At 45.7% G+C, this 15507-nt stretch overlaps 1 protein-coding gene across 1 annotated transcript in view; it reads right to left on the reverse strand.

Moving 5' to 3' along the window:
• LOC137435382 (claudin-7-B-like) overlaps positions 1 to 14406 on the reverse strand; it is a 153836-nt gene extending 139430 nt beyond the window's left edge. Inside the window, exons 1-2 of the mRNA XM_068129128.2 lie at positions 14271 to 14406; positions 7158 to 7440 (exon numbers count right to left, since the gene is read on the reverse strand). Coding sequence (XP_067985229.2) covers positions 7158 to 7377 — 220 coding nt within the window. The 5' untranslated portion in view covers positions 7378 to 7440; positions 14271 to 14406. The remainder of the gene's footprint in view (positions 1 to 7157; positions 7441 to 14270) is intronic.
• Between the last annotated feature and the right edge of the window lie 1101 nt (positions 14407 to 15507).

The raw sequence follows: 15507 nt of genomic DNA on the forward strand, positions 1-15507 counted from the left end.
ACGTGACATGTCGAGGGAGACAGCTCTAATTTCCTGTTTGGCATTGAGGACCTCCATCCATTGTTGAGACAGCAGAAGCAGCATGTCCAGAGTTGAGTGACCTGGTCTGAAACCAAATTGATGATCAGAGATCATGCCATTGGAGAAGAGGAAAGATTTCATATCCGAAGCAATGATGGATTCCATGACTTTGCTGATAATTGGGATAAGGCTGATTGGTCTGTAGTTGCTAGGATCTGTTTTTGCACCTTTTTTGTGCAAAGCGGTGATGTTGGCTGATTTCCAAGCAGATGGCAGTTGACCTTTGACCAAAAGAGAGGGTGAAGAGAACAGAGAGAGGGAGTGATAGAGCGGCAGAGCAGGATTTTAGGACCCGTGGGCTGATGCCGTCGGGTCCAGTTGCAGAATCAGAGTCGAGGGTTGACAGAAACTTTTCCACCTTGTCAGGAGGAAAGGACACGGAGTCCAGGAGCAGCTGGTTACGACTGGGTATGGTGGGTACAGAGAGGGATGGGTTTGGGACACAAGATTTAGAGGCAATCACAGAGTTGAGGCATTCAGCTTTTTCACGAGCGGACTCAGCTGTGTAGCCATTTGAGGTAAGGGAGGGGATGGAGGGGGAACAAACACCAGAAACAGATTTGACCAGACGCCACCAGGATTTGGAAGAGGGAGACAGATAAGAGAGTTCGGTCTTGAGAACGGAGAGATATTGTTTCCTGGCTCTCCTGAGGGTGGACACAGACTTGTTTCGGGCTTTGTGAAAGGAAATGAGATTTCCTTCCGTTGGATTTGCTTTCCAGGAGACGAAGGCAAGTTGTTTCTGGGCAACAGCCTCACCACAAGATTCCATGTACCATGGACGGGAGGAAGGGTATGACAACTGAAGACGAGATGGGATAAATCTGTGCATGAGAGAGAGCAATTTACTTTGGAAGAATTCCCAGGATGAGTTGATGTCAGAGGTGGTAGAGATGGGAGACCAGTCCAGATGATTGATGGCTGCTTGAAGACCGTGCCAGTTGGCCTGAGTGAAATGCCAGACTCGTCGACGCTGAGCAGGCTCCTTGAGAATGGTCAGAGAGATGTCCACTTTAACAAGGACATGATCAGATGATCCGATTGGAGCAGAAGAAGAGCAGCAGACATTTTCAGGGAAGTTAGTCATAACCAAGTCCAGAAGAGAAGATGCTCCGTTGACTGAGATCCGAGTCGGGAAATTGACAGATTGTGTCAGTCCCAGTGAGTCGCAGAAGTCCTTTGCTGAGGAGCCATGGCTGGTGAGAGAGGTACCCACACCCAGCCAACTGGCATGGTGACAATTGAAATCACCACATATGAGGAAGAGAGAGTTGGGATGAGTAGATGGAAGTTGGTCCATATTATCAGACAGCGAGATGTAGATGGAGTAATCACTGTTTGGTGGGTGGTACAACACACATATGACCAAGAGGTGGGAGCGAAGGGGATGCCGTAGCCAGAGGTATTCCTGGGGGTGAGGTGGAGAGAGTGCAGTGCAGGACGAGTGAGGAAGAGAGTTTTTGATAAAGATAGCAACCCCACCTCCAGGACGAGGCTCAGGTCTATCATACCGGAGGAGGGAGTAACCCGGGAGAGATACTCAGGGATCAGAGACATCATGAAGGAGGAAAGTTTCTGTTAAGCAGATCACGTCTGGTTTGACAGAAGCAACCTGTATGGAGAGATCAGTTAAGTTTGAACGAAGGCCCCGGATGTTTGAGGTCCATACCGTTAATGAAGAGGAAGGGGGAGCATTGGATACAGAACAGGGGGGAGGAGGGGTAGAGTAAGATGTGGAAGAGGTGGAAGAGGTAGGGAGAGCTGCTGAAGGTGTGTTAGAGATTTCAGAATAGCTCGGAGAAAGGGAAGGATGGGGCGGACAAAAGGTTTGATGGTGATTGGGTGAGGCACAATGAGGTGTTATTTGAGGAGGGGGAAGAGCGAGGCAGAAGGTTGGGGGAGATGGAGGTGAGAGTTGGAAGGGGGAAGAAGTGGGGAGGACGCTTTGAGGAGGGGGAGTGAGAGGGGGGAAATTGAGAAGAAATGAGGGTGGGGAGATTTGAAGGGGAGGGGCGAGGGGGGAGTTTGGGAGGGAAGGGACAAGGGGAGGGATTTGAAAGGGATGGGATATGGGGGAGATTTGGAGGGGAGGGGTGAGGGAGGAGTCTAGGAGGGGAGGGGCGAGGTGGAGTCTTGGAGGGGAGGGGTGAGGGGGTAGTTTAGGAGGGAGGGGGCAAGGGGGGAGATTTGAAAGGGATGGGTGATGGGGAGGATTAGGAGGGGAGGGGTGATGGGGAAGATTTGGAGGGGAGGGGTTATGGGGAAGATTTGGAGGGGAGGGGTGAGATTGGATTTTAGAAAGTGTACGATTAATGGGAAACGAACATTTATTGCAAAATGAGTTTCTTGTGACCTTCGAGTCAAAAATACGTTTAAGGATGCTGGATGGAGGATGGAGTGCAGGAGAGTTTAGGGAATGTAGAAAAAAGGCACTATAGGAGATGGAATTTTTTTTTGCGATGAATAGATTTGGTGAGCAAGTCGAAAGCAGCCTTTTAAAGAAGAAGAAGAAAAAGGTGTTATAATATATGACGGAATACCTAACTTGAGGGGAAAGTGTAGCTCTTTCACGAGCCTCGATCTTGTATACAAAAAAATAACAAAAAAAAACAACCAAAATACGATTTTGACCTTTTCGTGACCTTGACCTTGACCTTTGACCCGATTGCTCCCAAAATCTAATCAAATGTGTCCCGTATAATAACCAATCATCCCACCAAATTTCATGCAATTCGGTTGAATACTTTTTGAGTTATGCGAATAACATACACACACACACACAGACATACAAATAAATACACAGCGATCAAAACATAACCTTCCGCTTTTGCGAAGGTAACAAACAAACATTGAAGGTTAATAACAGTGAAAACTATCTGGGGAAATGGGGGAGAAACACGTGGTCGAAGAACGAACGAACGAATAAGAACGAATAAACGAATGAGAACAAAGAATAAGAACAGAGAAGGAAATGTTTGTTTTTTTGTTTTCTTGTTTTTTTTTAGTTGAGATTCACACAAGGAAGTAGGCTCTGGGGTGAAAAGACTGGGAAAACAGAGAACGAAAGTTATTGGAGCACAAACCTCGGACCACTGAGAGAAAAAACAAAGCCTCAAGGTTGTACACTGTACAAGGCCTCAAGACACGACACGAATTAACACGATTTTCAATACAGGTATGAAAGATTTGCACTGAAAATCTTCCTCGGGACACAATATACGTACACACACCATAAAATAAATACAGTTATAACGAAAATACAAATGGGAACAATTACTTAACTTCGATTTCGATGGAGACCGTGGAGAGCTGCGAATACACGAAACCTCGCCGGCAAGACCGGAAGCGGAGGTCCAATGTCTTCGGAAGACATGAAGACAAGCGGAAGTCTTCAGTGGTATTTTGGATCTTCAGTCATTGGGGGCTCTACTGAGTCATTTGGGTATTTTGGGTCCTCTGTCATTTGGGTCCTTTGGATCCTCGGGGTATTTTGGGTCTTCGGGGTATTTTGGGTCTTCAGAGTCCTTGGGGTCTTCTGGGTCTTCATGGTATTTTGTGTCTTTAACAGTCTACAGGGCATTTTGGGTGTTTTGGGTCCATTGGGTCTTTAGGGTCTTTTTGGTCTTTTGGGTCTTTGGGGTATTTTGTATCTTCAGAGTCATTGGGGTCTTCTGGGTCTTCATGGTATTTTGTGTCTTTAACAGTCTACAGGACATTTTGGGTGTTTGGGGTCCATTGGGTCTCCTGAGTCCGTGGGGTGGTCTTTTGAGTCCTCAGAGTCGTTTAGTTCTTTCAACCGGTTGACACACAGTCGTGTTCAAAGATTGCCCCTTAAACCCCCCACTCAAATCCCTCTGAAAGCACAACTCAAAGTTGCTGCTCTTCTTCTGCTCCAATCGGATCATCTGATCATGTCCTTGTTAAAGTGGACATCTCTCTGACCATTCTCAGGGAGCCTGCTCAGCGTCGACGAGTCTGGCATTTCACTCAGGCCAACTGGCACGGTCTTCAAGCAGCCATCAATCATCTGGACTGGTCTCCCATCTCTGCCACTTCTGGCATCAACTCATCCTGGGAATTCTTCCAAAGTAAATTGCTCTCTCTCATGCACAGATTTATCCCATCTCGTCTTCAGTTGTCATACCCTTTCTCCCATCCATGGTACACGGAATCTTGTGGTGAGGCTGTTGCCCAGAAACAACTTGCCTTCGTCTCCTAGAAAGCAAATCCAACGGAAGGAAATCTCATTTCCTTTCACAAAGCCCGAAACAAGTGTGTGTCCACCCTCAGGAGAGCCAGGAAACAATATCTCTCCGTTCTCAAGACCGAACTCTCTTATCTGTCTCCCTCTTCCAAATCCTGGTGGCGTCTGGTCAAATCCGTTTCTGGTGTTTGTTCCCCCTCCATCCCCTCCCTTACCTCAAACGGCTACACAGCTGACTCCGCACGTGAAAAAGCTGAATGCCTCAACTCTGTGTTTGCCTCTAAATCTTGTGTCCCAAACCCATCCCTCTCTGTACCCACCATACCCAGTCGTACCCAGCTGCTCCTGGACTCCGTGTCCTTTCCTCCTGACAAGGTGGAAAAGTTTCTGTCAACCCTCGACTCTGATTCTGCAACTGGACCCGACGGCATCAGCCCACGGGTCCTAAAATCCTGCTCTGCCGCTCTATCTCACCATCTCTCTGTTCTCTTCACCCTCTCTTTTGCTCAAGGTCAACTGCCATCTGCTTGGAAATCAGCCAACATCACCGCTTTGCACAAAAAAGGTGCAAAAACAGATCCTAGCAACTACAGACCAATCAGCCTTCTCCCAATTATCAGCAAAGTCATGGAATCCATCATTGCTTCGGATATGAAATCTTTCCTCTTCTCCAATGGCTTGATCTCTGAACATCAATTTGGTTTCAGACCAGGTCACTCTACTCTGGACATGCTGCTTCTGCTGTCTCAACAATGGATGGAGGTCCTCAATGCCAAACAGGAAATTAGAGCTGTCTTCCTCGACTTATCACGTGCCTTCGATACGGTCTGGCACCCCGCTCTGCTCACCAAACTCTCCTCCTTTGGTGTCCAGGGAAATCTCCACGCATGGCTGGCGGACTTCCTCTCTAGTCGTCGTCAACGTGTGGCCCTGAATGGGTTCTCTCATCTCCTCTTCCTGTTCAGGCTGGAGTTCCCCAAGGCAGTGTTCTGGGCCCTGTGCTTTTTCTGGTCTTCATCAATGATCTCTCTGACTCTCTTGAAAATCCTCTCTATCTCTTTGCTGATGACTCCACTCTCTGCCGCTCCATTCCTCTTCCCTCAGATCGGCAGTCTGCAGCCTCCTCACTCTCTGAAGACTTGGACAAAATCACAGACTGGTCAAACAAGTGGAACATGTCTTTCAATCCTGACAAATCTCACACTCTTACTATGTCTCTCCGAAAAGATCGACTGGACAACCCTCCCATCTACTTTCTCAACAATCCTCTCCAAGAAGTTCTGTTGCTCAAGCTTTTGGGTCTCACTATCTGCCATGATCTTTCTTGGGAAAACCACATTTCCAAGCTGGCCTCCAAAGCCAGTCGCCAACTGGGCATCCTCCGTCGTGCGAAGTCCTTCCTCGGCACACCTGAGCTCCTCACCACATACAAGGCTTTCATCCGCAGCTCAATGGAAAACTGTTCTCCCCTATGGGCCGGTGCTCCTGCCTCACACCTAGCTCGGCTCACGCTGTTGAAACCAAAGCTTTCAGAATTATTGGAATCTCCCGCGATGAAGCTATCTCTGAGGGCCTTTCACTCACTCACCGCAGGCAGGTAGGTGGTCTTTCTGTCTTCTACCGACTCCTCTCCGGCCTTGCACCCCCAGCTCTCTCTGTGCTCTGTCCCCCAAATATTCCTACAGGTCGCACAAGATCTGCCAGCAACCCTCTGATGGTTAAACTGCCGAAATCTCGGCTCTCTTCTCACCTTCACTCTTTCATTCCTCTTTTCTCCCGCCTCTGGAACAAACTCCCTCACTCCCTTCAATCCCACTCCTCCCTCCAGGTCTTTAAAACAGCTGTTCACCACCATCTCTTATCTTCCCCCATCCAAAACCTTGATCTTTTCTACCCCCGCTAATTCACCCCAGATCCACCTTGTTTGAAATTCCAACTTCTTTCCTGGAAGTCCTGGCAGTGTCCATATGTTTTATACCTCTCCCACCCCCCCCTTCCCATGCCCCCCCTCACCCAAAGCCCTCGCCCTCTCTCAGATCTCTCGATGTCTCCATGTCTCTCGGTCCCTGCTCTCAAATGTTGTGTTTGTGTCCTTCCCCCTCTCTCCCCATCTTGTCTACCGCTCCCGATGTTATATGTTTTATGTGTCGGTTTGTCTTTTTGTGTGATTAATGTTCGCTCTTTCACGAGCCTCGATCTTGTATACAAAACAACAAAAAAAAGGTTTAAAACCTAGCCTAATGAAGGGGGACAGACACACACACACACACACACACACACACACACACACACACACACACACACACACACACACACACACACACACACACACACATTGTGTTTTATATGGTAGATTTCCCAAATTCACCTCTCTCGTTCGATAATGAAATCCCATGAAAATATTTAAAATCATTTTACCGAAATGACTTTTTCTTAAATCTGATCCAGCATTCAAAATCGTTTTCGTTTCACATCATAAAAATAACATAAGGTCATATGAATCGCACATTCACATTGCTATTAGTATTTAAAATATAATTTGTATATAAGTTTTTTTTTGTTTTTTTTTTACTATCATACAACACTTTATGTAAATGCTGACAAAGCTTATTTTTTCAGTAGTAACACCACCAACGGGATACAGCGCAGTCCTGATGGATGTAAATGGGTCCGACTGTGACTGACTCCCCTAGCTTTTATCTCCTTAAAGATTAAAACAAAAAAATGCGTCAATACCTTACAGAAGGAAAGACCCAACATCACCAATTAGTGTCTTCACTCGTTGTAGAGAGACGTGACTTTAATAAAGGAGAAACCACGGAAAGGGGTCTACATTGACAAACCGCCGCGTGGCAAACCTCGACCCTCTCACCTGGAAGATTCAGGATGGTGTAGTGCCTTTTGCATTGCTGTGATCCCATAGAATTCCCGGCACAGTTCATCCATAGACCTTGGTACATAAAAGTGACAACCACCACAGCTGCGCCCCGACTCGTGATTTTCCACTCGGGGTGTGCCGTGGAAATGGTGAACCCAACGAGTGCCACAAAACAGAGGCCGCATGCCAAGACCTGGCAAGATGAGCTCACCATGATGTTTCTTCAACCGAAAGTTCACCACCTCGAGAAGAAACGAAATACTTTATCTTGTGCTGCCTGTGGAATCAAAGCAAAACGTCACAAAACGTACGTAAAATCCATATTCTTGTTATGCAAGTGTTTGTTGCCCGATTTATTATATGATTTACAATTCTCATAAATTTATTATACATGTAGTCATTGGCTGAGAAATACAAGACTCTGGTATGTGACCAATTACAGCAGGACATACATTTACTACGTTAGCATATATGGTGGAATTTTTGACCTTCCCCCAACCCTCTTCCCTCACGATGTGTTTTATATATATTCTACTCCCCCTTCCTCTTCCTCCTATCCCTCCAGCCCACCCCGCCCACTCCTCTCATCCTGCCCTACTTCTCTCTTCTTCATATCATCCTCCCACTTTTCCTTTTGTCATGTAAAATTTTTTAAATTTATCTTCCGACCCTCACCACACCCTCTTTGTCAGTAATAAATAGATGGCCACAATTGCAATGTAGGATATGTACATACATGTGTACTACTACTAACTACTACTACTACTAACTACTACTACTACTAACTACTACTACTACTACTACTTACTACTAACTACTACTTACTACTACTACGACTACTACTACTACTACTACTACTACAACTACTACTACTACTACTACCACTACCACCAATGTGGGATGTGTTCAAGTTTGCACAAAGAAAATCGAAGTCTGAGGGGGCCTATGGGGGGATCAAAATGGGTCCACGTTTGACCCCCAAAAAAATACATTTCCTTTTTTTCTCAAACTACAAACACGATTTCAATGAAACTTGACCACAACCTTCATGACCGCGATGTACCATAGTTTGTTCACAGCATTAAAAAAAATCTGCCCCTTTAGGAGTCTACGGCAAGGGTTGCCCCCCAAAATAGGTATTTGATTTCTTCTCAGAAACTACAAACGCAATTTAGATAAAACTTCACCACAACTTTCATCACCCGTGATGTACCAATGTTTGGTCAATGCATTAGAAAAATTGGGGTGTGAGGAGATATACGGGGTTGGGGGAGGAAAGGGGGTTGCTCCCCAAAATAGGTATTTTTTTGTTTGTTTATTTAAAGTCTCCCATCTCCACTACCTCTGACATGAACTCATCCTGGGGATTCTTTCAAAGTAAACTGCTCTCTCTCATGCACAGATTTATCCCATCCCGTCTTCAGTTGCCATACCCTTCCTCCCATCCATTGTACACGGAATCTTGTGGTGAGGCAGTTGCCCTGAAACAACCTGCCTTCGCCTCCTGGAAGGCAAATCCAACGGCAGGAAATCTCATTTCCTTTCACAAAGCCCGGAACAAGTGTGTGTCTACCCTCATGAGAGCCAGGAAACACTATCTCTCAACTCTCAAGACTGAACTCTCAAACCTGTCTCCCTCTTCCAAATCATGGTGATGTCTTGTCAAATCTGTTTCTGGTGTTTGTTCCCCCTCCATCCCCTCCCTTACCTCCAACGGCTACACAGCTGACTCCACACGTGAAAAAGCTGAATGCCTCAACTCTGTGATTGCCTCAAAATATTGTGTTCCAAACCCGTCTCTCTCTCTACCCACCGTACCCAGTCATACCCAGCTGCTCATGGACTCTGTGTCCTTCTCTCCTGACAAGGTGGAGAAGTTTCTGTCAATCCTCGACTCTGATTCTGCAACTGGACCAGACGGCATCAGCCCACGTGTCCTAAAATCCTTCTCTGCCACTCTTTCACACCCTCTCTCAGTACTCTTCACCCTCTCTTTTGCTCAAGGTCATCTGCCATCATCTTGGAAATCAGTAAACATTACCGCTGTACACAAAAAGGTGCAAAAACGGATCCTTGCAACTACAGACCAATCAGCTTGCTCACAATCACCAGCAAAGTCATGGAATCCATCATTGCTTCGGATATCAAATCCTTCCTCTTCTCCAATGGCTTGATCTCTGATCATCAATTTGGATTCAGACCAGGTCACTCTACTCTGGACATGCTGTCTCCTGTCTCAACAATGGATGGAGGTCCTCAATGTCAAACAGGAAATTATAGCTGTCTCCCTTGATATATCACGTGCCTTCGATACGGTCTGGCACCCCACTCTGCTCACCAAACTCTCCTCCTATGGTATCCATGGAAATCTCCACGCATGGCTTGCGGATTTCCTCTCTGGTTGTAGTCAACGTGTGGCCCTGAATGGATTTCTCTCATCTCCCTTTCCTGTTCAGGCTGGAGTTCCCCAAGGCAGTGTTCTGGGCCCTGTGCTTTTTCTGGTCTTCATCAATGATCTCTCCGACTCTCTGGAAAATCCTCTCTATCTCTTTTGCCGATGACTCCACTCTCTGCCGCTCCATACCTCATCCCTCAGATCGGCAGTCCGCAGGCTCCTCACTCTCTGCAGACCTGGTCAAAATCACAGTGTGGTCATACAAGTGGAACATGTCTTTCAATCCTGAAAAATCCCACACTCTCACTATGTCTCTTCGAAAAGACCGTCTGGACAAACCTCCCATCTACTTTCTCAAAAATCTTCTCCAAGAAGTGTTGTCACTCAATCTCTTGTGTCTCACAATCTGCCATGATATTTCTTGGGAAAAACACATTTCCAAGCTGGCCTCCCAAGCCAGTCGCCAACTGGGCATTCTCCATCGTGCAAAGTCCTTCCTTGGCACACCTGAGCTCCTCACCACAAAACAAGGATTTCATCCGCAGCTCAATGGAATACTGCTCTCCCCTCTGGGCTGGTGCTCCTGCCTCACAACTAGCTCGGCCTCACGCTGTTGAAACCAAAGCTTTCAGAATCATTGGAATCTCCCGCGATGAAGCCGACTGTGAGCGCCTTTCACTCACTCACCACAGGCGGGTTGGTGGTCTTTCTGTCTTCTACGGACTCCTCTCTGGCATAGACCCGTCCCCCCTCCCCCAGCCCTGTCTGTGCTCTGTCCCCCAAGTACTCCTACAGGTCGCACAAGATCTGCATGCGACCCTCTTCTGGTCAAACTGCCAAAATCAAGACTCTCTGCTAACCATCACTCTTTCATTCATCTTTTCTCCCGCCTCTAGAACAAACTCCCTCACTCTCTTCAATCCCACTCATCCCTCCAGGTCTTTAAAACAGCTGTTCACCACAATCTCTTATCTTCCCCCATCCAAAACCTTGATCTTTTCTACTCCCGTTAATTCACCCCAGATCTACTTTTTTGAAATACCGACTTCTTTCCTGGAAGTCCGAGCAGTGTCCACGTGTTTTTTTTTTTTAACCTCTCCCACCCCCCCCCCCCCCCTTCCCATGCCTCCTCGCCCCCCAAGCCCTCTCCCTCCTACAGATCTTCCAATGTCCCTGCTCTCCATCTTGTTCTCCCACTCCCTTTATCATATGTTTTGTTTTATGTGTTAGTTTGTCTTTTTTAAAAATCAATGTCATGTCTTACACGAGCCTCGACATTGTGTACAAAAAAATAATTAAATTCAATTGACAATGTTCATTGACAATCCTTATACAATCCTTATACTTCGTCTATCTCTATGACACATCCACACAAATTACATCACATACAATCATTAAATTACAAATTGCAATTGGCAATACTACTCTGCTCACTTATCAGTCCCAAAAAAGTGCTTTCATTGAATATTCGAACAAACAACCACAGCTTAGGCGGTAGGCTTATGTCACGTGGTAATTTTGTAGGTAAATTTTTCATCAAGGAGTGTCCTCTTTTTCCCATTCAAGTGAGCTCAATTAAGTCTTTTTTTTTTTTACCTGTATATGCTTCATTTTTTTTGTTTCATTCATTTTACATTTTTACCCCACACAGTCACGGAGCGAAAAACAAGGGAGAGGACGGGGGGAGGGGTGAGGGTGGGGGAAGAGAGTTTATGCAATTGCTCTACGTTTTCTGGCTGTTTACAAATGTCAGTTTATGATCGAGAAACAACGTCATTTCCATCGAATGATATATTTTATACATTAATCAGAACACGAATCGGAAAAGGAACCTGTACTTTAGAAAGCGTTGTACCTTAGAAACCTGTACCTTACGTTGGCTCTGAATTCATCTCGATCACACATGTAGAGAGAGGAGTGAGATAATTACTATATCTGCCTATCTGGCAGTCATACAATATTGAAAAGAATTCCAAACAGGAAACTTACTGTTTTAAGCACATCATAAAGGACACAAACAACAGGCATGAATAACTTGCGTAACATATTGTTATGTCGGTGGGGTAAAGCAATATCTAGTCAGGTAGATCTGAATAGGTAACATGCTTCGTCTGTCGCGATAGGGAATCTACCTGTACTTTCTGTGTTTTTGTCCGGTTTGTCGGGTTAAGATGTCTGCTTGTGAACATACCAGGATGCTTGGGTGTTAAATAGTTCTAGGGATTAAGATAAACCCCTGTGTGTCACACCTGGTAATCAACCCTTTGTCCCTTATGGCAATGCATACCCATATAAACACTTAGACAGGCCCTTTATTGCACCCAGTAATTAAATTCCCTTCCCTGACAAGGACTTCGGAAGAAAACAGGCAAGAGGCCAGTTCGGAGCACCGCCGCATGGGCCGCAGCCAACTACACCTCCGGCAGGCCTAGAAACTTAGAGTGACACGAGCGATCACCACGCTTCAGGGAACGAGTGGTTGGTTGGCACGGAAGGCGGAAACCTCCAGCCAATCAGGGCGTGCAATACCAGGTAGAAGGGACTCGGCCAATGAGAGGGCACCAGCAAGAGGGAACATTGGATGAGAGTGGACGCAAGGTGATAAAAGGGGCTGCACGACATCTTCAGCAGCTCTAATTTTTGGGTTCGTTGCTGCCTCTTGTGCTGCACGTCCCTCCCTGGCTGTCTTGACGCTGCACGATGTCTTGTGCTCTCTGCGCTTCCCTTCTTGGTCATGAGAGGTCCTGGTGGTCGTTGGTTCACCATCTGCGTGGTGCTTGGAGCGGTGCTTTCGGTGCTGCGAATGGGCGGGGCCTTGTGTGCGAACGGAGAGGGAGTTGGCTCGGGCCTAGCAGAGCGTGGGTGCATCGGAGCTTGGAGCCGCGTAGGGACAAGACGACAAGACAGATAAGGACGCACCACATTCACAACCACACGACGATTCTTTTCCTTTCATCTATTCCCTCGTCTCGTATCCGAAATCTGTGTGTGGGGACGTCCCGATTAGGATATTTATTACTGGCGCGTGCTTTTCCCTGTCCCGACCTTTGCAAATAAACCCTTGTATTATTTTCCATTCCCTGCAAATCTTGTGCCATTTTAGTTCGTTCGCCTTCCACAGGTATGCACTTTTACCGCAGCTTCCACTTTCCTGCTTCCTCCCGCGTTTTATAGCCGAATCCGTGTTTGGTCGTCGCCTCAAGTAAATCTGTTCTGGTCCATCCGCGAGCTCTGGTCTTAACCGGAAGGGTCCGCGTGACAATATCAAATAAGGTGGTGTGAAAGAAGCTGCATCAACAGCGATGAACTTCCGAGAAATGTTTTCTACAACCATTAAAATCCCTATTTTATTTCAGTTGAATTTTATACTTGAACACTGTAGAACGCAAAACCCTTCAATTTAGCAGTACTTGGACAAAATATTATAATTTTTACATATGTTCGTATTGGCCGCTAGTCGACACCTCCCATGTCCTCGTTTCACAAGACAGCACGTGGTAAGGTGTTCTATGAACTCTCTAGTTACCCCACGCATGCGAAGCGAAAAGTGGGGTTAAGCAATTGAATCATCTCCTTCCGTCCGTCTGTCTTATCAGTTTATGATCGAGGAAAAGCTTATTTAAATCGAATGTTATATTTTGAACACGAATCGGAAGACAAATAATGTTTTACTGTACTTTGGCCCTGAATTTGTCCTGATCGCACAAGCACAGAGAGGAGTGAGATAATATTCTTACTCTGTCTGTCTGCCTGACAATCAAACAAAAGTGAAAATCATTCCAAACATGAAACTTACTGTTTATAAGGATGTCATAAAGGACACAAACAAGCACGAATAACTAATGTAATGTGCTAGATAGGGTGGTGTATTAATAGACACTGTGGGAAATGACGGTAAAAACTGGAATTAATTTACTGATTTGACTTTTGCAATCTTTATTTAATTTAAATTGATTTATACACTTGAAGACTGTAGCACACAAATCACCTGTCATTATACTTCCCAAAAACTCCAGTTTTGCAGTACATACTTCAATTTAAATGAAGGTTCAATGGGGCGATGTATAAGGGCGGTGTTCGAGACTGCTTCCGGACTACTTCAATAGCTCTAAACTTTCAGAATTTTTTTTAAACGATCGTTATAATCCCAACTTTATTAAAATTGAAGTAACACTGAGCGAGGTATCGCGTTCTGTTAATTCTCTAGTTTGTACATGTTTCTCACCCTTACCCTATTCTAAAATGGCTGCTGTAGGAAGTACTCTACCTGCCCTTCTGGTTGTCTTTTCACAATGTCATTTTGTCGACATTCTGCATGAAATTCCCTCCAATCCTCACTTCAATCATCTTCTTTATTCAATAGTATCTTTCTTCAATTGCTCTTTTAATTACATGAGTAAAATATTTAAATATAGTATTTAAAAAGTATGGAAAATAAAGAAATAAATGAATACGATCATCAGCTTGATGCTGGTTCCAACTTAATCAAAACAAAGTTTCCCATAGCACAATATATTGAGCTCCATATTAGATCATAGATCAGGGTCCTGTAGCTGCTCTTGTACACGGCATCCAATGGATTATATTTTTTAAATCCTTATTGTTACAACTTGCCTCCACCAGCTTGCCCCACAACGATCCACAACTAATGTCATCTCTTATAATGAGCTGCCTAAATAGTGAACAGAAACCTAGCAAGTCACAATACTCACCGTCTCTTCAATGTGAAGAACGTCCTGAAGGAATTTCCGTTGGTGAAGAAGCAAGATGTCCTTAAGCTGAGGTAGAGCAAAAGTGTAAGAGATCAGTACAATAATGTGCAACCTTATTGGAATTGTTAAGAGGGATGGGAGGTGTTGCAGTTAAACTGACACGTATACTTCCGCTTACGAGACACCTTTATGGGCGTCCACAGATGACTCCTCCCGGAGAGAACCAGGAGGACTTGTTTTGTGTCATTTGTGCTTCAGAAGTTTTTCCAACTTATCAAGCATGTGTACAGTACCATGCTACATTGCCTTAAGCTCTCTGTGTTCACATACCTCACCTTTGGCTTGTATGCCCTGAGTTTTATTCAGGAAATCTGGTTGACACAAGAGGGGACAGATGGTTGGAATAAATTAAGCCAAAATAAGCAGGTGATAAGGACAAGTAAAACTTTTTCTAATGCTCTTGATTGTCGTATTTATTAGACAGATTATCTTATGCTAATTAATTATGCTAATTAACTCAGACCTGGAACCGGAATTTGACTTCCGGTTCCAGGTCTGAGTGTGTTGGATGTTTGTTTTTCCTGCCCTCATGAAACTCAAGGCTGAGTTTTCCGCACCAGAACTGTATTGTCTTTATCGTTTCATTCCTGTGTTGCTAATTGTGTTATAAACATATTCCTGTGTCTTAGCCTGGTGTTTGGGGTGTATAATCAAATTTTGACCTTGTGAGTGGCTGGCATAACTCCACAATGCCTCAGCGGGTAAGCATTCTGTTAAGCGTTTAAAGAGTCAGAAATAAACGTACAAGTTTATTCAAACCACATGATGATCGAACATGCAGGCCCAAGTCTGTTGGCCATGACCGAGTACAGTGAATCGTCCTCCTTCCAGGACCCGGAAATGGTTACATTGTGGCGGACACAATAGCTCGCTGGCGCAGTGACGTAATTCCGCGCACCAGTGGGTCTCGGCCACGCCCCAGGTGAGGCGTGGCCTCCGGATATACACGCGGGCTCGCAGCCCGGAGCACGGCAGTGCTGACGAGTGAGCAAGCAATAAAGAGCTCGACCTAACCCAAAGCGTTGTGGCCTACCATTATTTAACGTGTGTGCCCAGCACCACACTACACTGGTGACCTCCGACTGGTTCAGCCGTTGCTGTTCCCCGAACGTGCTATGGCCACCAACGCTGTCGCGATCAAGCTACCGGAGTTCTGGGAAGCGCAGGCCGACACCTG

This window comes from Myxine glutinosa, chromosome 9 (genome assembly GCF_964187855.1).
Source record: "Myxine glutinosa chromosome 9, kmMyxGlut1.1, whole genome shotgun sequence".
NCBI lineage: Eukaryota > Metazoa > Chordata > Myxini > Myxiniformes > Myxinidae > Myxine > Myxine glutinosa.